Raw genomic sequence first — 27,262 nt, 5'->3', positions numbered from 1 at the left:
CATTTTGGACAACGCCTGAGGAGCCACCAGGGACACGGGTGCAGCGGTGTCCTTGTCCCACCACCGGCTCTCCTCCCAGCGCCCTGGGACTTGCTGAGGGAACAACATTTGCCGAGGAAATGACTTTTTAGGCGCGAGGAAGCCAAGGTTTGCCACGCGCGGGAGAGGCCAGGATTTCCTCGCTCCTGGCGCTGCCTGACCCCTGCCAGCTCTGCCTGTACCGAGACTCCCCCAGGGCAAACCTGGCGCCAGAGAAAGAGCAGGGCTTCCCCTCTCGCCCCTGCACCTCCCACCCCACGGCACGCTCGTCTGCGAGGCAATGCGCTCCTGCCTGCTGCCTGCCTGCTGCCCGCTGCCCGCTGCCCGCCCGCTGCCTGCTGCAGGCACAGCCCGCGCGGCGCGGCGGGGGCGTGGCCAGCGACTACGGGGCGTGGCCGGCGAGTAGGGGGCGTGGCCGACGGCCGCGCCCTCATAGCGGCGCCGGGCGGGCTTTTGCCCCCCCCGCCGCGACGTCATCTCTCCGCGCCCGCCCCCTTCCGTCGCGGCGGGGCCGGCCGCGTCTCCTGGGTGCCGCCATGTCCTTGTGGCTGGCCAAGCTCGGCCCGGCCGCGGCCGCCGCCGCCGCTCGGGGCCGCCTGGGGAGCGCCGTCGTGCCGGCGGTAAGCGGGGCCGGGGAAGGGAGAGGTCCCTGCGCTCAGCTGCGGTTCCCCTGGCTGCGGCGGCCGCCCCTCAGCGCGGCCGGGCGGGCTCACCTTGGGGTGCCCGGGCCGCTCCGGCCTCCCCGCGGGGCTGGCGGCGGGACGGGGAGGCTGGCCGCTTGCGCGGGCTGTGGTGGTAGCGCCTGGCCCTCCGAGCCGGCCTCCGCTCCCAGCAGCGGTCGTGTGCCCGGGAGGGGCCGTGTCTCTGGAAGCGGTGGTGGTGGCCCTGCGGCGTGGGGGAGGCTGGGCTGGGCTGGGCGGCTTCTTAGACAGGGACCTTCCCAACGGGCGAATGCAGGGGCTCGGAGAGGAGGCGAGACTTCAGGTAGAGGCACAAGTGAATACCTGAGACCAGAGTGGTGACCCAGTGACCTTCAGCTTGCGAATGTGATCTCTGGAGGTGCAGCAGAAAAACATTAAATACAAATAAAATCTCATGTGTGTAAGTGAGGTCACTGCATTATTTAAATTAAGGCTTATTCACTTTTTACCAAAGTCTCTGGGCAGCTGTGCTGAGCAGAGCTCAGTAGGGTGCTGCCTGCAGCTTTGCAGGCCAGGTGGGTATTTCTTTCCACCTTTGTCCAGGAGCTGTGTTGTGCAGAAATGAAGCTGTAACTCTCCTGAGAGACTGCGAGAGCGTTTAATGTTAATCTCTACCCAATAACTAACAAACAAACAAAAACATAAATAAAAGCCTGCTCTAGGATCTCCCATGGGAACGCAGGGCACATCATGTGTCTGTGGCCTTCAGGAAGTCTGGGAAGTTTCAGTCATTGTGTAGATTCAGAGCAGAGTTCTGGCAGAGCAGTCCTGCCTCAAGCTTTAAACACACTGAAAATTGTTTCATGGTTTCTGTCTTCTCAGTCTTGCATTTCATAAACAGCTTCTCAGCCTAAATACCGCTTCAGTTGCTGAGCTGAAATGACAGTGCTAACTTTACTGTATGAAAATTCCTTGTATTAGATGTGCGAGTGTGTATCCTCATGCATGTGCAGAAGGTCTGAAAAAGCTGCACTTTGAGCATGCCTAGTTCAGCTAAGAAAACTAAAATATGCTAATTTTGTTGTTGTGTTTTCTTTTAGGCAAGAATTCATATCAGCTCCGAGCAGAATTTGCAGTATGGTTGGCTGGCTTATATGTTGGGAGACAGAGCTACAAAAAAGTTCACCGCATACAGCAAAATCTTTACAGTGGAGGGAAACTTATTTTCTGGGAAGGGCAAGCTTGCACAACAAATAGCAGAAAAACTAGGTACATCTTATTTTCCCTATTTCTGTAATAGTTAATATAATTTAACAGTCTGATTGTCATTCTTGTGTAAAGAAAGTTAGTTCACCAAACCAGCAGTTCTTGACTAGGAAATTATTCGTTGGGCGATGGCTCAGTTAATGTGGAGAGCTTATAGATAAGGGGAGAATAAAATGTTGGTGAGGTTTGAAATGAGGATGAGATGCTTGTCAGATCTGCGGGACACTTGTGTAAATATGATTTGTTGTGAATGAAATTTTACTTCGAATGAAGTCAGTTTGCTCACTGAGCACCTTGAGAGTTAGGATTTTCTGCATGGGTGTACGCAGAGCATCAATCAAGGTGATCAGAGGATTGGTGGCAAAAAGATTCTGCTTAGAATGATAGCTCAGCTCTCACTGGGGAGGTGAAAGGTGGCAATACTTCAAATTAGGGTTTGTGTGCCCTCTGTGATGTGAGTGACCAAAGGATTTTGTGCTGTTTTCAAGTGTTGCTTGAAGTAAAGCTATATACTTAAATGAGCTGAATAGATGTTTACTGTAAATGATCAAAACTTATTATTTTGGTTGGTGCTCTGTTGTGGGTTTCTTTTTTTGTCAGGAATGAAATATTTCCCAGAAGCAGACATCCATTACCTAGACAGAATCACGGGAGATGGAACGTTGCTGCATGAGAAATTTAATGGTTTCTGTAACCTAGAGAGATTTTACAATGATCCGACATGCCCCGATGGACACTCTTATCGACTGCAAGCTTGGCTGTTCAGTAACCGTGTTATACAGTATGCTGATGCGTTGGAGCATCTGCTGAGCACAGGTTAGATTTCACAGTAAATAAATGTCACTTCTAAATTAACTTATTAGTGTAAGTTGCGAGTAAGCTGTTCTGAAGTGCTTTGCTAGTATTTGCAGTTTTAAATGAAAGACTGTTGTGTTGTTAAGCTTTTTGTATTTTCCCCCCTTAGTGAGTACAGGTTAACAGTCCACTTAGAAAAATACCCTGCATATTTTTTTAGAACAGTATCTTGTATCATTTCTAGTGAAGGAAATACGTACCAGTTAGCAATTTCATTAGCTTTAATTTGGAAATTGCTGATGAGTGATTTCAAAAAGACATTTTAAACATACCAAGACAGCTGTGACTTGTACAGCCTTTTTAAAACTCTCCCTAGACTTAGTTCCTGATGGTGACTTCTATTCAGTCTTTTTGATTTCGTTAAATGCTGTTTTTTGTGGTGGTATTGTTATAATTTGAGTGTCCTCTGGTGAGAAAAGATTTCCTATGCCAACTCTGATTTACCTGTTGCTTGCGCTTTAATAAGCGTTTCCCAAAAAAGATGAAAAGATGTGCATGCCAGAAAGTATCAGGCATGAATGTAAATGTACTCCTTAAATATAGTAGTACTTAGCTACTGTAGTGTTAGGCACGGTAGGAGAATATACGTATGGGTGAGACAGGCATGTTCAGCATACATATCCAGAACGTTTGTGTGAGCCAAAAACTTGCACTTTTGTTTTATTTAAAATTTCTAGAAAAGCATTCAGAAAATTGACCATAAGAGCAGTACTGTAACTTTAGATGTTGCTGCCAGCAGTGTCTCTGAGCCTTGCTGACTGGAACCTACTTTCAATTGCAGGACAAGGTGTGGTGATGGAGCGCTCTCCCTACAGTGACTTTGTATTTCTGGATGCAATGTTTAAACAAGGCTACATCCACAAGCGATGTAAGTTACTTACATGCAAAAGGAAGTTATTTTGCCATAATCTCAGCCAGAAGCGCGGTTAGTTTAGTTTTTAAAAAAGAAACAAAACAGCCTGCTTGGCAGATGGGCTCTTTTAAGTATTCAGAGTTCTTCATGAGGTGCTTAGCACCTTGCTGTTCCATGCATCAAGGAGCAACCTCAAGCCATGAGACTTCCAGTTTTAATTCAAGGCTTTGGTTCTGCTTACATGTTAAAGAACATGTATTCTGTGTATTGCTTACTTGTGTCCTGTCAGCCAGAGACTCCTGTAGTTCCCTGGAAATGTGGGTGAGCATGCTGATGAAGACTAGAGGTCCTTCGGGCAGACCGTGATCTTGCAGCTAATTAGGTGGGAGGGAAATAATGGGTCTGCAGGGTTTGGCCTACTTGCCTTAAATGGCCAGCTCCCTTTTGAATCTCAAAGAACACAAATGTTGCTCTTGCCTTCAAGAGGGGCAAGGAGGAGGATCCAGGAAGCTACAGGCCAGTCAGCCTCAGCTTGATCTGCAGGAAGGTGATGGAGCAAATCCTCCTGGAAGCCATTTCCAAATATATGGAGGATGTGAAGGTGATGGAGAATAGTCATCATAGTTTTATGAAAAGGAAATCACGCTTAAACATCTGATAGTCAGCTCCTCATGGAAGGCTACCTCAGTTGATGAGCGGAGAGCAATGGATATTGTTTATCTTAACCAAGGCCTTCAGTGGTGTCTCTTGTAACATCCTCATTGACGAACTGATGAAGTATGGATTAGATATGTGGGTAGTAGATTGAAAAGTGGCTGAACTGCTGGGCTCAAAGGGTTGTGGTCAGCTGTGTAAAGTTCAGCTGGAGGCCAATAACTAGTGGTGTAGCCCAGGGGAGGATACTGGGGCCGACCATGTCTTAAACTGGGTTTAAGACACGGATGACGGGATGCAGCCTCAGCAGATTTGCAGGTGATGCAAAATTGGGAGGGGAATGGTTGACACACCATATGTGTTTGGTGCTATTCAGAGGAACGTGGACAGGCTGAAGAAATGGTTGGGTGGTAACCTCATGAAGTTCAACAAAAGGGAATGCAAAGTCCTGCATCTGGGAAGGAATAACTGCAGGCACTTGTATACGCTGGGAGACAACTGTTTAGAAAGTTTTGCAGAGGAGGACCTGGGGGTCCTGATGGACACCAAGTTGAATGTGAGCCAGCAATGTGCCCTTGTGGCAAAGGACGCCACCAGCATCCAGGGCACTACATGAAGAAGAGTGTTGTCAGCAGGTCAAGGGAGGTGATCACCAAATCTGGAGTGTTGTGCCCAGTTCTGGGCTACCAGCTGAAGAAAGGTAGGAACTTACTCGAGTGAGTCTGGTAAAGGGCCACAGAGGTCGCTAAAACTAGAGCATCTGATGTGTGAGGAGAGGCTGAGAGAACTGGGATTTTTTTGGCCTGGAGAAGAGAAGGCTCAGGGCAATGTGTATAAATACCTGCTGGTATTTATGTATATAAATACTTGAGGAGGAGGAGGAGTATTGGATGGAACCAGCCTTTTCTCAGTGGCACCTAGTGAGAGAACAAGAGGCAAGGGTCACCAACTGAAATACAGGAAGTTCCATTTATAAGAAAAAAAACATTTTCTACCATGAAGGTAGTCAAACCCTGGAGCAGGTTGCCTGGGGAGGCTGTGGGACCTCTATCCTGGAGATACTCAGAACACTGTGGGACACAGTCCTGAGCCATCTGCTCTAGATGACCCTGCTCTAAGCAGAGTGGTTGAACCAGATGATCTGTGGATGTTCCTTCCAACCTGAGTGATTCTGTGGTTTGCAGTTATTGGCGCTGAGCTCCTGAGCAGTGCAGTGTTACTGTGCTGGTGCCTTGCGGGCAGATGTGTGGAGTCTTCATCCCTTGGCTAGGAATGGAGCGGTTATGTGACATACGTAGGAGACCAGCCCCAGCCAAAACATGCAAACTTACAGCTGAACAAAAGTTTGAAAGTCTGTAGGAAACAACTGTAAAGCCCAGTCATCAGCTGACGCCTTAAATTGCTATTGAAATTCTTGTTTCTGTCTGTTCTTAGCAAATCTGGCATTTTGGCTACTCCTGAGGTGAAGATAATTGTTTCCCTGACTGCCTCATGTTTCTGCTGTCTTGTTTGATTTGGCTTAAATTTAGGAGGTGTATATTTATTTTTTAACACCTGCTGTGAGTTGCAACTTCTTGCTGAATGAGTTTGAGAGCTGGTTATAATGAACTGTGTGCCTTTAGCTCTCCAGTGTGTTTGGTTTTGTTTTTATACAGGTCTTGATCACTACAAGGAGATCAAAGAGGTCAGCATTTGTGAATTCCTGCCGCCTCACTGCGTCATTTATATAGATGTACCCGTCCCAGAGGTGCAGAAGAGAATTCAAGAGAAAGGCAAGGTAATTTTCTCTCTTGCCACTATTACTGCCTGTTAATGTTTGTTGTAATCGTGCCCTTATGCGGGAGTTCTGTGGGGTTTGCTGCAGAATTCTGCTTCTGAAAAGCTTCTCGTCCTCTTAGGTGTGAGAACTGTGTGTTGGTGATGACTGTGTGGGTATTCTGGTATGCTTGCTCCAAAAGCAAAAATCAACTTTGACTGCATCAATATGCTGTAATTTCTGTAATGAGAAGCCCTGTAAAAATCATCTGCCCTTAGAAACCAACCTTTGTAGCTGCTGTTTCAGGAGTCGTGTCCAGGTAATATGCTTCTTGCAGCACGCCCTAAGATTATCTGTGCTTCCTGAGCGCTGGAAGCCCCAACTGGCCGTCCCTTTCTCCAGCTTCCCCAGTTGACTGCTGTTTCAGACCTGTGTTGACGTTAATGTGTGGGTCACTTGTGATAAGCAAGTTCAGTTAACCTTCTGAAATCAAGAAAATTGCTGCTTGGCGCTTTTGTGTTAACACAGCGAAACCACCAATTTTAAATTTGAAACTAGTCTTGCATAGGTATTCCATGAGATACAAAAATCCAGGGTGCTTTCTGGCTAATCTAATATAAAGTTGATAAATACAGTTGCTTCTTGTCACTACTGCAACTTCAATCTAGTCTGAAGTCATGGTATGTGACTTTTACCTGTTGTTGATCTTTGACGGGTGTGGGACATTCTCACTTTCTCTCAAAACCCTTTGAGGGTGGCATAGTTTCTCTCCAAGATGTCTTTTTTAAAATCATGGTATTGGATGGAGACTACTGTTCAAAAGAAAACAAAACTAACTTAGTTCTGTAGCATTGTCTTCAAATTACCTCTCTCGTTATATCAGCGTACTGGATTACTGCGTTATTGAAGTAGTCTTGGATCAGAAAAGCTGTAGGGTACTTTCGTATAATGACTAATCTAAATAAGGTTTTTGGTTTGGGTTTTTTCTTTCCCCTTCTGTGATATTTGGACATGTGCTTGTAACTGTTCTCAGATGTGTCATGAGGATTAAATGATGTTTACCTTGTACCTTGTTCAAAGGCTAAGGGAAATTGTAGTCAAGTGAAGTATTTAACTGTGGAAAGTCTGATAGACTCAAAGAAAAATTTATTACTAAAAAATTCTCAGGTCACTTTTGGCTATGCCTGCTTCTCTCGAAGCATGCGTGTGTATGTTAGTGTGCTAGGGTGAGCTAGTAGCATTTCGTCTTGCGGTTTCCTGCTCATTTAAGAGGGAGGCTGATGATTGCCAAAGGGAAGTGACTTCAGAGCTGTAAATGGAAGGCTGCCCTTGCTGCTTCGTGATCTGCGTGGCCTGGGTCTGCCGGTCGAATGATTCTCCCCTCTGCCCCTCCAGCAGTTTAGGCCATGACTGAACATGCCTCTGCGCTTTAACGAACAAGATACTTTTGTATAGGAAAACCATAGCTTTTTTGTTTCAGCAACTTCAGTGACAGAATTAGAAGCTTCTTAATGTATCGTGGGAACCTGTGAGTTCTTTGCCCTTGTGAGCATAAAGGTCGGTGGCATTTTTGAGACCTTCTGGCAGAAATTGCTGATGTAACTTGTAACTTCCTTGGGGCAGTAGTATTGCTGAACACTAGTGCTTGTTTGGGGACGGTATTTTTGGGAATTCCGCCTTGGTGGATGGAGTGTTTCATTGGTATTCAGCGTTCTGTTTTTGCAGGGCACTGGGAAAAGAAAAGCCCTCCAGTGGGCGCAACTAGCAGAGACATAGATCCTTCCAACATAATGAGCATCTTGGATGAACATTTCAAGTAGGAAATGTAATTTAATTTTGTGTTTGAACTGAAGGAACACATGGTAGATTAGAGAAATTAGTGACACTTTGCAAATGTGACATTAAAGTACACTGTGCAGCAGATGTAGCTGATGGTGAACTGTTTAACAGCAGGTATAATAGCCATGAAATCTCAAAAGAAAGATTTTTGGAGTGGGTGATTGCCCATGCACTTGTCTGAAACTGGAGAAATAGATGCACATTGGCCCTGTCATTGAAAAGGCAGACTTGGACAATCTTCTATTCTATGATTCTTCTTTTTCCTGGATGAAACTTGAATATGCAGGTAGCTAGGATTAATCAGTCCTTGGAAAGTTAAACTTTGAGACTGATGTATGGTACATTTAATTTATGCGAGCTCAGGAAAAATGAGGTGATTACTGTAACAAACTGAAATAAATTGCAGGAAAGTTTGGTTTACATTCTTCTGTTGAACCAGCCTTTCCCTTTCTAGATTCCTTTTCTAGATTCAGTAGCATATTGGAAGAATCTTACTCATGCGGCTAATAAAACAGTGGGCCTAATAGTACATGGTAAAGCAGTGATTAATGCAGACTGACTTGTTCCTTGGGGTACTCTAGATATTTAGTGCCGTATAAGAAATTCTAAACACTCCAAATGTCTTAATTCTTAAAATTTTCATTAATGTGTATGTGGCTCACTGGACATCTGGCCGCTAATAAAAAGCGAGCTCTTGACAGATGGTGTGACAGTGCCTTCTGCTTAGACTGGAATCTGCGCTGGTGGGAAAAGAAAGAAAACTCATTTCACAACATTGTTTTCTGTTTGTTTTTAGCCATATGAGAAAAAGGTGTCTCCTTTGTATCTCCAGAATATTGAGGACGCTTACAAGAAAACTTTCTTACCGGAGATCAGGTTAGCAGACCAAACTGTTTTGTCTGAGTCTTTGAGTAAAAATGTATGCAAATCCTAAAATCTCTGCCTATTTAAGCAAATAAAACCATGAGAAATCCTCTTTGTGCTACATGGTACAATATTATTTTCTAATGATAGGGTACTGCATCCATAGCATAACAACTATGTATACTTGCGTGTAGTTACCTCTGGCATCTGAGAAGCCTGATGCCAGTGTTAGAATATTGGAAGACGAAAAATGAAATCTTTTTAGGTGTGAGCTTATAAAGCAATGTTTGTTGACTCTTAACAGATTCAGAGTGGGGGAAGTGTTTACAATAGTAAATTAATTGAATTGCATTAACTGACCCACCTAATACATTGCAAAGCTAATGAACCCTGATCTGCAGTATGTTTTTTTCATCCTGCTGTCTTGTGGCACTGCAGCTTTGCTGTCATGGAGTCAGATACAGGGAAGCATAAACTTGTTCGTAGTTAAGAGTGCTTCAGGAGCAAAGCCAGGAATCTGGTCTGTTTGCTCTGCAAAAACAAATTCTGTCTCCGTCTTATGACAGTGCTCTGTGGTTGGTGTTGGCACCTTCACTGCTCTTTCTATTACCTTGCTACAGTGGTTGGAGGGTTTTCTTGGAGTGATGTCCAGAATACCATGGTGATAGCAGTATGTTTGCATTTGCATGACCTGAGGAGTGTGTGATGCAATATAAGCTTTTCTCAGGCCTTTTTGGAAAGCTTGGGATTTTTCTCTCCTAAAAACTACCTTTCAGTTGTCATAGCTTTGGCTAGTTTCTTGATAGTGATACAGAGTGAGAGGGGAAAGAGGTGTTCAGGTAAGGGCTTGTTGTTCCCTCTTCTGCTTCTGTTTCTCCATCTCATGAGGCATACACCTCACAGCCTTCCACATTTGAAAAGGATTTGATGGACTTGTTGGTGCTGGTAAATATAGACCAATAAAAGACTGCCCTGCTACCTGCTCTGAGAGACTAAACATGCTCTTCTCTGGGCTCCCCTGGCTTTCTCTAGCTGGGAAGCGAGAATGTGTGCGCTGTAAACTTGAGATGAGGAGACTATTATAAGAATTGGGACAGCTGGCAAGCTATAAAAGAGCTCTATAAAAAATCAAATTGTCTTAAAAGTCTAAAGGCATGTGAAGGTAAGCAATCTTGGTCCCTCATAAACAAATAGCTTTCTGGAAGGGAAACTCCTAAAGGTCACAGTCAGGCCTACTCTACATCAAAACGATCTCTAATTGTGCAAGGTTTGGTGTGTGCATGAGGCTGACTATTGAGTTACATTTAAGTCAAAGTAGATCTTCAGGTATGTTGTAGCCTGCTTGTTTCCCCTTGCTTTCTTGCTCCCAGCTCTCAGGGTAAATTGGTATAATTGTGCTGTCAGCAATTGAACTGAATAACTTCATATTGAGCCTGTCATTCATAGAGGGCAGAAGTTGTTGGTGCGATGTATGGTCAGCTGCCTCCCAGTGTGTCCCCCACGGATTAGCAGCCAGCACATGGCTCTTGGAAGGAAGTGGGAGCTAAGGGTGCAGAGGGAGGGTGGGAAGCCTTGGGACTGTCATCCCCCTGAGGGCAGAACTGTTTTGAATTTACTGGTGAGGAGAAAAATGCTGCTTGTTCTTTGGATCAAATCAAGCCCCAGAAATATACCATGGTGTGTAGTGAAGCTAAATCCTAGACTAGCTGGTCCTGCTGTGATTTCAACTCTTTCCCCTTTGTCTGTACATGGTCAGTATGCTTGTTAAGCAAACACCCTCCGGTTGGCATCCTCATCAGCGGATGGGCTTACAATAGCTTGTCAGATCAATCTTTGTGCTCAGGTCTGAAGAAAGATGTCTCTGTCCCCTTGATGTGGGGGAGTTGTGAATGTGTGAAACTTGAGCTTTGCGCATCTCTGGATCTCACTGATGGCTTCTGTATTGGATAAATATACAGAAGCTTCGACTGTCTTTAACTGTTTGCTGACTCGCAGGGTGATGCGGTGAACTATATTTATGCCTGGCTGTTAGTCTCTAGGCAGACTAAGAACTATTTGATTCCCTAACTCTTGAGGATGACCAAAATCTGGTTCAGACAGGCTAAAAAGAGTTGTTATGGACTGTTGAACAAACTCCTGCATACTTTCCATGTACAAGCTTATGTTTGCTTGTTCTCTTGCTTTTCTTGAAATGCAGCAGGAAAATAGTCTAGTTTGTTACTTAGCAAAATTCCTGTTATCTTGTTCCATTTAATTGGAGCAACTTGATGCTGCCTGAAGTGGTGTGTTTTACAGTGAAAGTATGGCTATGTTAAAATTGGTGCTTCCTTTCTAGTCTGATGTGTTTATGAATGTCTTTTAATGTTTCTTTTGAGAGTGATTTGTGAGCCTGGTGCTGTGGCAGGTATTACCTTGTGATTTTGAACAGACAGCTGTTGTTTTTTGTTTTATTTTTCTTTTCCTAGACCAAAGCCCTAAGATTGCTAACATTCTCTTTCCTATCCAATACTGCTTCTACTGAGCAGCTGTTTTCTCTTAACGAAAGCCTTAATAATCTGCAGAGTATTGAGTGATTTGGTCTGCATTGTTAATGCAATTGCCAGTATAAGACTCTGGTGAAGTCTGACCTCTCCCTTTGATTACTGACAGTTGATATTGAAGATGTGAGTATGCATGCTATGCTGTCATATCAGCTCCCTTTGAAAGGAAGCCATTTATTTTCTTTCTGCGACTGAAGAGTCATGTGAGGCTTTATGCTTTGTTCTCAAGTTGAGAACTAGCTCTTTAAGTAGCTCCCCTACTAGAAGTACCAGTTGAATGGCTGGCTGTAAGAGCTTGGGAGTTCGTAGGAATTAAAGGCATTTTATAAATGAACTTTTTTACCAGAGCTGTTTTGACTGACCAGTGTTAACGCAGCCCAGGAACTAGTTTGGACTAGTGCAGTTACAAGTTATTTTGATAATGTGACTACTTAGAGCAACAGTGTTATATTGCCAGCCTTAATCCTGATTAAACTTGGAAGCGGTTATGCTAAGCAAAAAGTCTGCAAATTCTTCCTAATGCTCTTCAGCTTTGCTGTGTGTTGTTTGATATACTGTGCACATTGGGCTTCCATTTTATTTTCTCTTAAGTTTTTGTTAGCTAAAGGAAAGGTCTCCTAGGACAGCTGGAGCAGGTTGGGGGACAATTGTTACTGAGGGCGGCTGTGCGTATATAGTAGTGAAACATGTTCATATAGGAACTCCTATTGTGGAACTGCTCTGCAAGTGACTTTTCTACGAAGGCTACTGTAGGAAAACAATCTTGTAAACAGGAAGCTATTACCTGTTTTAAATTATTTTCTACTTACAGGTCTTGCTGCCTGCGTTGTATTGGTTCGGTTAGCTCAGTCTTACTAAATAACGGTGAATGAATGTATTCTTCTGTTAAAAATTACCCACAGGTATTAATGTACTTGTTATAAAATGGAAGGTCTATGGAAGTTTTGGGTTAGACTGGCTGAAAATGTCACTTGGCTTCAAACAGATTGGGCAATTGTAATTGGGGCAAGTATCTACATTGGTGAAATGGAAACAAATTCATAGGTGGGATTTTTAAAAAATTTTTTGAATGGAAACTATGTAGATACCACAGGCCATTTGCCCTTTAAAAACAATTTTGCACCAGGAAAGAAGCAACTTACAGGTCTAATAGGAATTCTATTGCAAGAACTCTAAGCGTTCTAAAAAATTGCAATTATTCTGGTTCTGCGTTTGTGCCTTTTAACTTCATTTCTGCTTCATTTTGGAGCAGGGGGGAGAGGATGGGTAGAGCAGTTGTATCAGGGGAATTCAGTGGTTTTTTTTCCTCTTTGCAGCGAGACCAGTGAAGTTCTGCAGTACACAGCAGCTGGGGCAGAGGATGTGGAAAAGGTAAGTATTTGTTGCATATATTGATTTTTTTTTTTAAACTTCCAAGACTGAAATGTAAAGAGAACACATTGTCTAGATAACAAACTTAGTTAACTACTTAATGCATTTAGTGTTTGTTGCTATGGCAAAGAGCTGGGCTAGGTCTGTACTAGAATATTTCGATGAGTGAGTGTCGTTTTGTCAGGAGAGTGGAAATCCCACCTCCCATCCCTTTTGCCAAGATTCCTGACTGTCTGAGCGAGCAAAGCCCCCTATAGACCACATGATTAAACGCTAATAACTTTCTTAGTGTCTTTTGTCTGATGTAACTTATGGTGGGTGTTTCCGAATTTGGTTTGTTTTTCCAAGTGAATCCTGTGAGGGAGGTGGAAACAGCATTTCCTGAGTCTCTGCTGGGCTGTGCAGTGTTTGGCTGTTCAGTCAGCATTGCTGTTTGAAGTGGCTGGTGGGATGGGCAAGGCTCTGCATAGCTCAGTTTGGAACTAATGGCATTAACCAGGAGGTAAGTCACCTCCAGCATTCAGCTGAGACTGTCTACTGGTGTAAAATCTGTCTCTGTTGGCTTTTGCTGTTGTGCAGCTTCCTGTGATCCAGGTTGGTGCACAGGTTCCTATGTGATAAAATAGCAGTTGTTTTCTAAAAGCTAGTCAGTATTAGGTTATAGCAAACAGCTGGATAACCAGAGCTGTTACAAGCTTTGTAACCCTGGGTTATTCATCTGTATGAGCTAGCACATGGTATCTAAACTGCAGTTTTTTCTCCAAATGGTTTTGCCAGACACGTTAACCCTGGACCAAGCCAGGTAAATTGCCTTCTTATTGCTAGAAATAAACCATCTCTTATGTGACAGGATTAACATGAGATCACTGCTTCCTTGTACTCCACTGTGTTATTTTTTGGAGTAGGTGTAATATATTTGCCTTACTTCAGCAAACATGCTTGCTCATGGAGGGTTATTAGTGAGATAACAGAAGCCTTTTGCTTCCCCATTGTTAACTTGTCGTAGGTGCTGTCCACTTCCAGAGGGAGCAACAAGCTCTTTGTAATTCTGGACAGGTTTGTAGTGGGCCCATTTCAGTTCTAGATATGAAAGTTACATGGTGAATCCCTCAAAGCTCACTTCAATTCTGTAGTAGCAATAAGGATCTCAGCTGCAGTAAAAAGATATTTTCAGATATGTCTTGCTGATTTTAATATTTTTATCCTCTGTATTTCTTGTTTGAAAGCTCTGATAATCCTCCTAGAGTCCATTTAATGCTCTCCTTTCCTCGGAGGGGAAAAGAAATATGAGGCTGGTTATATTGCTCTCTGCTTTAGGAAATAGGTCCAGACCTTTGCACAGCAGTATGTGATTAATTCCTAAATCAACTGGGAGGAGAGAAGTGGCAGGGTGATTACTCTCTGAGATGGAAAACTTATTAGTTTGGTGAAGTGGAGGAGTTTAGGAAAGTGTAACAGGCTTTCCCAAATCAGATGCAAAAGGAAAACATTTGTTTCAGTATACCAGCACCTGTCCACCCACCTGCACTAGGTATGACATTCAGCAGGTAGCAGGCCAACTTACTGCAGAGGTTTGTGTGTAGTTTTGTGAGGGCACTTCCATCTTCACACGGGACGTGTCTTAAAGACTTTCCTACCTAAGCCCCCAAGTCACTGCTTAACTAAAGATCCGTAAGCCCCACCTTGGCATTCATACCAAGGGAGGTTTCTGACTGCTTACTGCCTTTGTGGAGTTCTTTAAAAAAAAAAAAACACCCAAAAAACCAACCAAACAAAAAAAACCACCAAGAAAAGCATATTTGAACACTTCAAACTGTTGCAGGAGGCAGCCTATTACTGCTGTGCTCACTCACTGATGGACTGGGTTTGACGGGGGTCAAGTTAACTTTCTTTGCAAGAGCCCATATGGTGCTGTTCTTTAGATCTGACCAAAACAGCGTTGACAATGCACCAGTATTTTAGCTATTGCTGAGCAGTGCTTGCACAGCATCAAGGCTGTCTCTGTTTCTCACTCTGCCCCTTGTGATTAGGCTGGGGGCGTGCAGAGGTTTGGGAGGGGACACAGCCAGGACACCTGACCCGGACTGACCAAAGGGATATTCCACACCATGTAACGTCATGGTTAGCAAGAAAACTGGACGGAGGTTTTTTCCAAACTAGCGGTTGCTGAGACCAATCTTGGGACCAAGGGGCTGGAAAATCTCCTGGATTTTTGAGCTGGGTTCCTGCTGTTGGAGTCGGTGATGAATCTGTTTCAGTCGAAGTCTGCAGTAAACTCTCCTCTCTTAAACCTGACTTTGTTTGGAGGAACGAAGTGTGGATTTTAGTTGGCATTGAGCATGACGGTAGCCTGCACCTAATATCCTCGTGTTCCCATGCAAAAGCTTTGTGGAGCAGAAAATATTGATAAGGACTTTCCTGGTCCTAAAAATGTAACCCCCATTAGCTGCATTGCTGTGTGTTTCTAGGCCTTTTAGTTCCCTTTATGAGAATATGGTTGTGTGCTACGTTTTGAGTCGTGCCCTGTCGTGTCTGGATTTCTGGACACTTGTGCACTTGATTATAGAGGTTATAACCATTAACCAGTAGATTCACGAGGCATTTTGAGTTTATACCCACAAAAAGGCTGGTGGCTTCAGTGCGACAGCAGATAAATAGAAGTTCACTGTGAAATCACAGTGAGGCAACTGTTTGCATTTGGAGTAGTGCAAAACTTCTAAAATCTCTGAAAATTAGGTGTTTTTGGAAGCTTCAAAAAAACCAAAGGCCTTTCCCTTTGTTCTGACATCAACTGTATTTATGCAGATAGCTATCTGCGACCTTTACCAGCTGACTATCCTGACATTAATCCTTCTGTATCCTTTTTGGGAAGGAAAAAAATGTCTGAAGAGGGTAAACCTTTACATTTAATCTTAGTCCTGAAATCATTTCCGAGTAGCTCTTGAATGTCTGAGGTTTCAGTCTTGTGAGTACCTCTGTGAAAAATCAAGAGCGCACCATCATTTTTCTCACGTGCATAAAAAAAATAAAGTATGGCTTTAGTGTTAGCAAGGTTGGGGTGCTCCTGCTTTTGTGGTAGATGGATAAGGTGTATAGCAGCTGGTAGGCACTTCTTGTTGAAGCTCACATGCCTGCAGCCGCAGTGAGGGTTCTGCTTTGCAGTGAAAAGCATCCTCTGTGGCAAAAAAGATCAGCATCCCAGGAATAATATATTCTCTGCTATGTTTTTAGATATTTTTTTTCTGAGGGACAAAAATAGAGAAATGGGAAGAAGCTGAAATGAATGAAAAAACGAGGTCAGGGTGTGGATGAGAATATTGAGCAATTATAGTTAATTTTTCAGGGTATCATAAAAGAAGGGATAAGATTTGAGCACCATGGTGTTTCAGGAAGGTAGCCATGGATGTTTGGTAGAAGAACTAAGAGAAAGTTGGGATGGGCATGTTATTTGCTTGTTTTTTCCTCTTCCTTCTCTCTGAGCATGTCTCGAAGTGATCAGAATAAAGCAGTTTGTTTCCTCCCTAGATTTTTTGTAGTAAAACCCATTGCTAGGGATTTTATTTTAATCTTGTAAATCAGGGTTTAAAGTCAGTCTAAAGCTCTTACTGCTCAAGTAGAGAAGTCTACCAAGCTCAGCGATCTTGTCATCACTGTACGTGGGGTCATCAGTATGCGCTGATGCAGTTCTTAATTTGGTTGGACAAATCTGGACTAGAGGAAGGATTATTATTTTGAAGTCAAAGTACAAGATGGTATCATATTTTCATTGTGAGATGGTAGCTAGAGATTGGTACTCTTTGCACTTCAAAGAATAAAGTTGTGTTTTTTCCCTTCTGTTCAGATTCAACTATTTCATTCCAAAGAGAAGGTGAAATTTGGAAATAGGGGTTGGCAGGAGGGATTTGGTTTTGGCTTGTAGGGTGTTTGTTTACACAGGTGTATCCTGTTGATAGATAGCAATGTTTAACTGTTAGCTAGCTTCAGTCTGCAGATTATTTGCTATGTGATTTGGGAGTTTAATTTTTTTTTATTACCTTAGTTTAATGGCTTTTGATTTGCTCATAGCAGACATACACAACTTAGAAATGACTTTTGTTTGTGAAGTGTGTTTTAAAAAGATCAGTTGGGGTTTCATATTGTAATTAACATTGGTTGTAGTGGCTAAAGGAGTAATAAGTGCTGAAATGAGCTTCATGAGGGTGTTTCAGAGTGCTTTTAAATGAGGATAAAACTGGGAATAAAAAGTTAGCTATATGTTTGTTTAAAGTTTTTTTAAAAACCCTGGATATTAAAAAAGAGGTGGGGGTAGAAAGGAAATAACCAAAATTGTTTCAGTTCCTCTGTGCTTGTGAATAGTGTTTTGTATTACGTATCAATTTTATTCTTGTCACCAGCTTGCGTAAACTGGAGATGATGATGAAGATGGGAGGCTGCTGACAGACCAGTGCCCTTTGCTAGTGCAGAAGTGAAAGGCTCCAGAGCTAGCCTGCATGAATTCTGCAGTTGTAGGTGCTGTACGTGGGCTGAGCTCCTTCCTGCAAGCTGTGGTCCGAACTCTGTAGGGCTGTAGCCTGCACTGCTCCTTGTGTCTGTCTATTGCTTAAAGAAACAACCTGTGAGGAAGGAGTTTAGGGAGAAGTCAGCTGACAGAGCAACCTATTGGGATTTGGTGTCTTTGTCCCCAGAAATGATATGAATAAGAACAGTGTCACCTTCTGCTGCCTGCTGCCCCCCAGCTCTTCCAACAGCAGCACTCACCAGATCGCTGTGAAACAAGCTTAGAAATTGTAAGCTGTTCATATTGGCTTAGTTGCAAAGATTACGGAAAGAGGTCCCATTATTGAAAACCATTTTTTCTAAATCCTGCCATGCTCTGCAATATATTAAGACCTGATCTCTCCTGGACATTATTACAAGTTGTGCTGCGATCATGTTTAAATCATTCATTTGCTAATTCCCAGGGGGTGCCAGGGCATTCCTTATAAATTAAGAAGCTGTTTGTCTAGCCTGGTTGGGAGGCTGATACCATTGTTAACAAGCTGCTGGGAGAGATATCTTCTGATATGATAATAAGAGTGTGCAAAATTAATTTGGATACAGATTTCTTTTTCCCTGCAACATATTCTGAGCCCTATTGTTAGCGACTCTATTATTAGTCCTGTCATCAGCTGTAGCGGTGGGTTTCCAAAGCTTTGCTGTGGAGTAGAGAAGTAATTGCTTTTGCATAGCTAATGGGAAGTATGGTGGAGGTTCAGCTTTTAAATTAAATAATTAAAATAAATAATGGATATTTGAACTAACTTACCATTTACCTTTCTTCCTCTTTGCATCATGGAATGCTTATCTTGGAGTTATGTTACAGCAGTTTGGTAGGAAGAAGCAGTTTCTAAATACAATTTTGAAAACTCTTCTAAATGTCTGTGGTGCAGTTTTCTGTAGCGTTTTCTGAAAATTGAAACATTTTTCCATCAATAGGTGGATTTGTCATTGGCTTTTTTCTTTATGCGAAAAGTAGGTTTCCTATGCTCTCAGCTATGGTATCTGGCTTGCCAACTTTGCCTCTTTGTAAGATATCAAAAATGGTTAAAGAGCATCTAAACTTGCTTGAAGTTTTAAATATGCTTTGGTGATGTCATGTCAACCATATTTTTTTAAGTCTTTATCAGCAAAATTAGTCTTTAAGGAATGCAAATGCCTCAAGGAAAATGATCATGCGGTCACATCTCTAAGCCATTATTTCTTACCATAAAAACATAGTACTGGTAATAGAGTGGACCTTTATGGTCGAAACTACTTTGTAATAGCACTTTGTTATTGCCTTTTAAGTGGCAATATATGTGATTTAGTGTTTGCTGTGATTGCAGGGAATAATTATAGTGGATTTAAAGTACAGGAAAGAATAGAAGCATTTTTCATTTATTATTCTATCACTTTACTGGCACCTGCTTACTTGTTGTCAATGGATTGACAGTGTGTCATCAGGATTTTGGTCCTGACCTCGTAGCTTTATCCTTTCCTTCTGGAAAAGGCCTCTGAAAAGTGGTGTTTGGAGCTGTAACAATCCACTCCTTCCCAAATTGCTTCAAGGTACTGTCTCTACCTCATCGTGTGCCTTAAGTGCATCCTCCCAACACTAGTTCGGGTTTCCTTCAGATCTAGTCAGTCGTGTGTGATAACCTCAGGCTTGTGTTAAGCAATTACCCAGTGAACCAGCAATGATCTGTTTTCTGATGGAGCCAGGCTGTAAATGAAGCTCAAATATGGGATTGATAAGTTTGGGGATGCTGGAGGAGTGATTTGCTGAGCTGGTGTTACTTGTTTGAATGATTCTGGGTGCTGAGCTGTGAGCTTTCCTTTCTGCTCAGGGTGCATGCATGCATGGGTAGGTCTTGATGACCTATCAAATCGGGAGCCTTTGGACTTCTGTTGGTATGGCTACTTCAAGGGTGTTTGAGTTTTCCAGCCTGGAACCTGCCTCGGTTTCTGTGATGTGAACTGCACACAGCAATGCCGAGAGGCAATTGCCACAATTGCTCCTCAACCTATCTCAGTTAGTATGCCACTAAACCATTTTGGAAAAAAACCCAGGCTTCCTATGTAGCATGATGGTTTTTGTTTGCAACGAAAGGGGGTTAAATGTAGACTGACTTCCATTTCCTCCTCATTCTACCTTAGAGGTGGGGCTGTACCTTCTTTGCTTCCTTTCAGCCCCAAGGGCAGGTTGAGTGTCTTGGGTCAGGTAAGAATTTGGAAACAAGGCACCTCTCGGCCAATTTATTCCATGCCATCCTCTACTCACGGACGCTGAAAGCACCAGAAACTTTAGAGCTGGCCCCCCACGTGTCTGCCCAGTGCTTATGGCAGGGCCACGACCTCCAGAAATATGACTGGGAGACGATATGTTAGCTCTAAACATTTGCATTGTTAATACAGCTTTAGCAGTGAAGCCTTTTTGCTGGTTGACTTGTTTAACACTATATTTTGATTATTTCATTGATCTGGGGGGTGTGTTCATTGATTTTGGATGTTCTGATCAGACCACCTCTTAGCATGACTTTTATCTTCTGATTCCAGGTAATCGAAGACATTGAGTACCTGAAGTTTGACAAGGGGCCATGGCTGGAACAGGATGATGTTTCTTTCCATCATTTGAGACTTTAGTAAGTATGATGTCTTCCAGTAACTGAACATTACTTAGCATCAGATCTCAGGGAAAATGGTTAAAGCCTTGAGTTTTTGAAGGTATGTTTATATTTGCACTCTGACTTGGTTTTTTGTCAGAAGTCAGCAGAGATAGTAGGCTTTTGTAATATTGGTGCTTGGCACTGTAATATGGTGTGGCATTTTGCTGCTGCTGGTAATTGATTAGACGAGAGACTCCAGACAAATAGATCCCGTTCCGTTAATGAAGCACAAGAACTCTGCAGGCATTTCCGAAGTGCTGTGACCTGTGGCTTTTACTTTTTGGAAGGTATTTTTGTGAGCACTTCTGTTCCTGGGTGAACACAGAAAAGCATTTCATTTTAAAACAGAGCATTTATGCAGTTGGTGTGGTGGTTTCTCTGCTGCCCTGGCAGCATGACATCCTTCAGCAAAGCTTGTTGACAGAGTGACCTTGTAGCAAGTTTTATATGTGGTGCTGTTTAGATTTCCTAAAGCTAGTCTAATTTCTTATGCTGTCTGATTTTTACATCTTTCCAGCACTCAAGAAGCTAGCTGAACAGAGTATAGAGAGGAAAAAGGAATCAAGCAAACTTGGGTGACTCCTCAATAAGTCATTTTTTCCTCCTTTCCCCTGGCTCCCAGTAAATAATCCTAAACTGAAGCTTTAATCCTAATTCACAGAGTGGAGTATTGCAGTTCTGTTATTCATTCTCCATAATAACAAGGGGGATTGTAAAGTAGAGCGGTTTAACAAAAAAACCAAAAAAGACCCTTTATAGATCCTTGTCTGTCTAGTTGGATGTGAAGAGATCGAACTCGGATAGTGGAAAGTGCCTTGCTGGAATAGAATCAAATTTGATTACAGTAATTCTTTGCAAGTAGTCTATGATTATCTGTCCTCCAGTTCAGCTGTGGAGTGCTACTGGTGGGGCTGCATGTGTCCCCAGAGCAATGCTGAAAAGAGAGGTAGCCCTCCAGACTCCAGAAGATGTTGAACTGAACCACTGATGTGTATGTAAAGTGAGACCAGGCCTACACTTTTATCCATGTGTTACAGATGAAGCCTCAGGAGTGCCACTCTGAAGTCATGTTGGTGAACAAAATGTTCTCTGGATAACCCCGTATAAAGAATTTATCTACACTTGGGAGACTATTAATAGGGATAACCTTGCACTGAAGTGAGACGGGTTTCCCATTTTGCTAGAACTTCATCTTTAGACTGAATGTTCAGGTAGCAAGTGCAGTATAGTTAATTTTTTTTTTAAAAACACAGTAAGAATTATATTCTTGTCATATTAATTTCAGGTTATCTCACAGGTTAATAGAAACACAGGGATTTTTTTTTTTAAATTGACTATCTGCCTCTTAATTTTTGTCTTTATCATGACAGGCATTGGAGTATTAAGTTAAACTTCTTTGCAGGATTCTGATATTCTTTGTCTTTTAGTTTTCTGTGCTGCTACTTCAAATGTCTCCTAAAATTAAAGATAATGTTCCTTTTCTAAGGCCTTTCTATCAAGGGGTGAAGATAGATCGCAGAAGAGCAGTGTTGGGTGGCATCTAAGAAAAACATGTCATGATCTGGGTGCCCTTTAAGTGTCTAAGAAGAGGTTTCTTTGTGTAGTAATTAAAGGATAGCATCTGGTGACTTAGACCCTGCAAAACTGTCAATCAGATTTCCTTTGAAAGAGAAAATACAGTTAAGTTTCTTGTTTTCCTATAGCTTCACACTAGTACAGGTATTAAGAAAGGATTATTAATTGCAGAGTGTAGGAGGGAGTTAAAGGAAGGCATACAATGAAAGAGCAGTGTATTAAGATATTGTATGAAAATTCTACTTCGCAGCTGTAGAAGGGAATAAATTGCATTGTTAAGGACTCAATTTTTCATTGAACCCTGGGGGAGGGTGAGAGGGTCTCCTGTACAAAGCTCTTGTCCTTGTAGATAATACAAAATTATTTATTCTGTTGGCAGTGTGTGGCTGTTAACATCTTACAATGTAATGAACTCTTAATTTAAATGTTCTTATGGTTTGAGTTTTGCTGTTTCCCCTTGCCTTCAGAATAGCATTGTCAAGATAGTGGTCGTATTCGGACAGATGATGAATGTGCTCGGTGTTTGCTTTGAGTTTTCATTTGGTGCTGGGGTATTAGGACATTGATCAAATGTGGAACGACAGATCCTGTACCAATTTTGTGCTCATGCCTTGCTCAGCTGAATGAGGAAATTGTGGCCAATATGTTGGGCAGGCTGGGAAGAGCACCTTTTTTTTAAGAACGTGTAGGTTTAGGCATAATCTTTTCCTCATGTTAACTCCAGAAGTGCAGGACAGACATCAGTCTCCTGTCACAGCTTGCACAAACTTCACTCATGAAAACTTGTCAGGCCCAGTGCCAGACAGGGAACCAGATATGTAAGGACTGAACAAACACTGCAGGGAGTCTGCTGCATGGCTTCAGTGTTGGAATTACATTCCGGAGCATCAAATGGCAATTTCAGGTGCTAGTTCATGAATGTTAAACCTGATGCTTTCCTCACTTTTTCCTCACTTTGCCTGAGTAGAAAAGAACTTGTGGTACCCAGTTGTCTGCAGGTTTGCAGGTATCCCATATCTACATTAATTTTTCCTTTTGGAAAGTTTTTTAGCATGTTCCTGGTGGTCTGCCTGTTCCATATGCTGGCACATGCTGCCCTCTCCTGGGTGTTTCTGGAAGGCTGTAGCAGGTATTGGTCTGTTTTTCCCTCTGCAGTTGCTTCCTTTGACCTCCCAGCATTTTGCACAGTCCACTCATTCTGACTCGGGCTATTTCAGATCTGATGCTGCCCGGGAGTCAGAGGGGCAGCGCAGCAGGAGGCAGGGCATTGCAGTCGTAATCCTGCTCCGGCGCTGGCTTGGCTGTCGGCAGTTTCACCTCTTCTACCTTCAGCTTATACCAGCATGTCTGGGGGAAAGGGATGGATGGGAAGGGGTGAGGATAAATTTTTTGTTGCATGTATATAGGGCCTAATGCACAAAAAACCCAGCAGGGCCTCTGACTACTTTGGTAATGCAAATAAGTAGTAAGCTAATCAAACCAGTGAGCCGCACCCATATAAAATCAGTTGCATAATGATACCTTTTATCTCCCTGCCTTGCCCTGGAGTCCTCTCTCCTTTGCCCGAATAGAGAGTAGTGTGGTTGTGGGACTGAGGCATGTCTTTGTAAAAGGTTAAGAATGTATGTATTTGTGTGTATGTAAGCTGGAGGGATCTCCCAGAGGATGCTCTTCACATCTTTCCTTCTTCTCTGAGTGCCAAGTCCAACAGAAACCATTCTGCTGGCTTTTTGAAAGGTCTCAAGGAGTTCCTCTGTTGCCACTCCATTGTCTCAAGCATGTTTTTATCTGTGCCCTTCCCAGTGAAATCGTGTGACTGTCTACACGCATTGTAAAGTAAATAATGTTTTGGAATGAAGAGCTGTAGTTTGTGTAACATTCCCTGTGTTACTTTACCAGCTGGTGGGGGGAGCTTTCTGCATTTGACTTGTTTCATCAGACAAGTCCACGGTTAAATCTGTTACATCCCTGCAGCTCCTTCAGAATTTGCTATGGCAGAACATATTTTGTATGGGCAAATTTTCAGCTTTTTTAAGCCACCACTAATTTCATTTAAAAAAAGATAGGTATTGGCATTTGTTTTATCTTGATGAAAAGGGGATCTATTTCCATTTGGAAACAATCTAGCCATGAAATAGTTTGGCACTCTCATCTGTTCAATTTTGTTCATTAATAACTCTTAGTGTGCCACAAACCCTGTGTAGTAAATCCTCCAGTATTGTATTTGGCGGGACATCAGACATATATTTTGAGGTTGCTACCAAAGGACCTTGTATGTGCAGTAACTCGTAATTTCTAAGTTCTCTTAACATTTGTTCAGCTTCTTGGAGCTATTGCTAACCCTAGAGCTTGGCTCTTATTTCCTTTCTGTTCATTTTGCTCTGGTTACATGAAATGCTGCAATGAGGAAGCATGGGAGTGACTGAGGGAGCGCGACCATTCAGCACTGTTTCACGGTGTAATCGAGTGTGCTTAGCAAAGGGAAGAAGTGTCCATGTTTGAATGTCTGTCTTGTCTGATTTCAAATAGCAGGACTAGAAGTGCTTGCAAGAAGCGTATTGGACTTGTTTTTGAACCTGTTTGTCATGGAGACTCCAAAATCTCATAAGCCATTCATTGTAAAACTTCCAGCGCTATTAAAAACTGCTTCCTTTGGCACCTTACTTCTCTCTGTCTTCAGCTGAAACAGTTCTTTGTAATTTCCTCTTTGCAGTGGCTTTTTATAGATTTGAAGAGCTGTTGTTGCACCTTCTTACCTTCTCTTGCAGACCTGCTTTTCTTGGAAAGCTCTTTTTTCTTCCTTGGCGTTCATTGTGAGCGTTTGCTGTTCACCAAGGGACTGGCCGTGGTTCACCTTGGGCATGGTATACTTGTTCTCTCTAACCAAATGGTGGAGTCTGAGTCCCTTTGGCAGAAGGAGGTCTGTACATCATTGCCCTGCCTTTGCTAAGTTCTGGAGAAAATGGGCAAGGAAGAAATGACAAGCAAGGAAAGACACATGGCGGGGGGGATACAGCCTGCGGCTGTCCTGTATGCCTGCTGAATGAGCGCAGGGGCAGAGGAGGTCAGTACGGTAAGAGCTGGATGCAGGAACCATCTCTCCCACCCAGCTCTGTGTGCCTGTGGCATGAGTCAGGAGCATTTCTCCTTTCCCCTGCTCTCACAAGCATGGGCAAAATTGTGAGTGTATCACGTGCTTACTGGCTTACTCGCACGTGTTATACCTGACCCACGGGAGGCAGGGAAGCTGACCACAGCAGGGGTTGAGGAGCCCTGGCCGAGGTAATAAGGGTGTGAATAGCAGAGGAATGAATGCCACCCACTCGCTCAGTTTAAAACCTGAAACACAATAACCAGTTGGTGAGAAGCTGGTTTCAAGGTGTACAAGAAAATAATCTGTTTTCCAGTGGGATCCACCTGCTATTTCTCAAGTTACTTTCATGTATAAGCATAGAATTTAACTTGGGATGCTTTTGTGTTGCTGGCTCTAAGCCTCTTAGGCCAGTGAATGCTTTTAGGTAGGAAGTGTGGTTTTCTAATACTGTGTATTGTCACTTCAATTTTTGAGACTATGCCAGCATCAGTTGTTGAGAAATCATGGTTCAGGCTATGCAAACTTGGGTTTTTTGTTTGGTTGACTGGTTTATTTTTTTCCAAGCAGTCTACTTCCTTTACCCTACCTTGCACCTTTAGCAAATATGTTCATAAGACTTTCTAATGTTTGTTGTGGCAGGCAATCTTGGGACTTTGTTTTATACAGAGGTGGGGAAAAAAGCTAAGGTCCTGGGAACAGAAGTTCTAGAAAGTATATCCAGCTGATGTAAGAGCTGCATTAAATTGAAGACAGCTTGTTGTACTTGTGTGTCATCAGGTTTCCACAGGTTCCCTGTAAAATCTGTGTATCCTTGTTGTAAGTTGCCTGTAAGGGAAATGGGACTTCCTCCTCTGAAAAGAGGCAGGAATGTGTTAGTCCTGATTCCTCGGTACCTGCTCATGCATGTTGTACTGGACATAATGCATGAAGTAGGTGTGTAATAGGTGCTTTTGGAGAAAAGATGACTTACCCATTGCTGTAAGGTACTTACGAGTGTGATTGCTGTGTAGCAATGGGAAGAGCTCTAGCTAATAGGATTATGGACGGTTGCAACGATGGTGAGCCAAAATCTAATATTCCTGCAGTGTTAGGACCGTGCAGTCACTTACATGCTCTCAGTTAAGTTTGAAGTGTCACATAATCTTATTGGGTAGGTAAAACACGCTCTGGGAAGCTATGCTTCTGCATGATGAGAGCTGCTTCAAGAAAATATGGTTAAGGGCCAGAAAATAATAAATAGTGATACTTTTGTGCTAGGGGGGAGAGAGAAAACTACGGAAACATAAAAGGTGCCTTTAAATGCTTCCTGCTGAGCAGTGAATTAGTTCTGGCAAGTGAATGTGGCTTTGTGGTTAAAGACATTGTTGTGGCAGGTGTCTTTGGGTGGTGCTTTTAGTTAGTATTCAAAGTTATTTCTTAAGGTGGAGAGCTGAGGCTGGAGAAGCCATCTTTGGTAGCATTAGGTTTGCATTTTGTTGTGGTTTCTTTGGAGGCAGTGGTTGTGAGAGCAAAGAAGTTTGAAGAGCAGCAGGTTTTCCATCTTGGCCACTAAAATAAATTGTGCTTGGGAATTGTCACCTACAATTGCCATTTGTCTGAGATTCATGAAGGAATGGATTAACTGCAGACTGGTTGACCATTGAACTCAGTTTGTATGTATCAAGTTATACTTCATATATGCCTGGACAAATTTTATCTGCCTGCTCCTACAGACTTGTAAGGTCCAGAACATCTGCTCCTACTTGGCAGAGAGCTGACTCTCCCATTTCTGTGGGAAGAAAGGACGGAGATGTTTATTCACTGATATATTAGTAGGTCTTCTACAGCCTCTGCTGTTAAGCCTGAGCTCAGCAAGGTCTTTAAACATTGCCTGCACGTGGTCCTGTTCAAATAAAAATTCTTAGCTTGCTGTCTCTGCTCTCTGCACAGTGAAAAAGCAAACTAAAGCTCACGGCGTTGGCACTGATTACAAGTGTGGTTGCAGGATGGACTGTACTTAAGGAATGAAGAGCTGGTACCTGAAGGGCTGCTTTCTGCCAGGGTCTGTTTATTTTAGTTCCAGGTTAATTAGCATTGGGTATTAGAGCAGACTCCTCCTCGGCAGAATGCCAAGAGAGGGGACTTCACAGGTGCAAAGGTGCTCTTCCTGAAGTATGCTGGGATTCGGAAACCAAACCAGTTGCATCGTCAGATCACCGTCTGGGCAAGCTCTACCATCCCAGCTCGGTTATTCCAAGCTCTCCTGGAGTGGGAAGGCTGGGAGTGGCCCACGGGAGGGCTGGTGCTAGCATGTCATGAAAAGAGCTCTTGCTGTCTTGGTGAGGAGGCAAAGGAGGGCTCATTTTCCTGGCTTCCAGCATGTGAAATATACATTTAATGTATGTGAAGATAGATAATGTTGTAGTTCATAGGAAGCATCTTTGGTGTTCATCCTGGCCTTGTAAAAGGGCATTTATCCTTACCTTCTCCCACCTCAACTTTTACTAGATTGTTGTATTTCCTTACTAATTTTCTGTAGTAGGATAATTTACACTGTGTGTGTCAGGATACGTTAGCAGACTAGTCTACTTGTTGAAACTATTCAGTGCTGTGAGGTAAGGTCCCAAAATTTGATTTAGGGGAAAAAAATTAATTGCTTAAAGATGATTAACTTTGCTGTGCTCAGGGCATATGCTTTATGTGTATGTAAGTATTTGTAAAGAAATGCAGTTCACTGAAAGCAACACAATTT

At 42.9% G+C, this 27,262-nt stretch overlaps 1 protein-coding gene across 1 annotated transcript in view; it reads left to right on the top strand.

The window, feature by feature from the left end:
- The first annotated feature begins 516 nt into the window (after positions 1–516).
- NDUFA10 (NADH:ubiquinone oxidoreductase subunit A10) overlaps positions 517–27,262 on the top strand; it is a 42,723-nt gene continuing 15,977 nt past the window's right edge. The window contains exons 1-8 of the mRNA XM_072874875.1: positions 517–659; positions 1,781–1,949; positions 2,547–2,762; positions 3,583–3,669; positions 5,964–6,085; positions 8,700–8,779; positions 12,624–12,678; positions 19,753–19,838. Coding sequence (XP_072730976.1) covers positions 576–659; positions 1,781–1,949; positions 2,547–2,762; positions 3,583–3,669; positions 5,964–6,085; positions 8,700–8,779; positions 12,624–12,678; positions 19,753–19,838 — 899 coding nt within the window. The 5' untranslated portion in view covers positions 517–575. The remainder of the gene's footprint in view (positions 660–1,780; positions 1,950–2,546; positions 2,763–3,582; positions 3,670–5,963; positions 6,086–8,699; positions 8,780–12,623; positions 12,679–19,752; positions 19,839–27,262) is intronic.

The sequence above is a fragment of the Ciconia boyciana genome, chromosome 10 (assembly GCF_034638445.1).
Source record: "Ciconia boyciana chromosome 10, ASM3463844v1, whole genome shotgun sequence".
In the NCBI taxonomy this organism is placed as follows: domain Eukaryota; kingdom Metazoa; phylum Chordata; class Aves; order Ciconiiformes; family Ciconiidae; genus Ciconia; species Ciconia boyciana.
The sequence above is the reverse complement of the archived record's forward strand: the minus strand, read 5'-3'. Positions and strand labels throughout refer to the sequence as shown.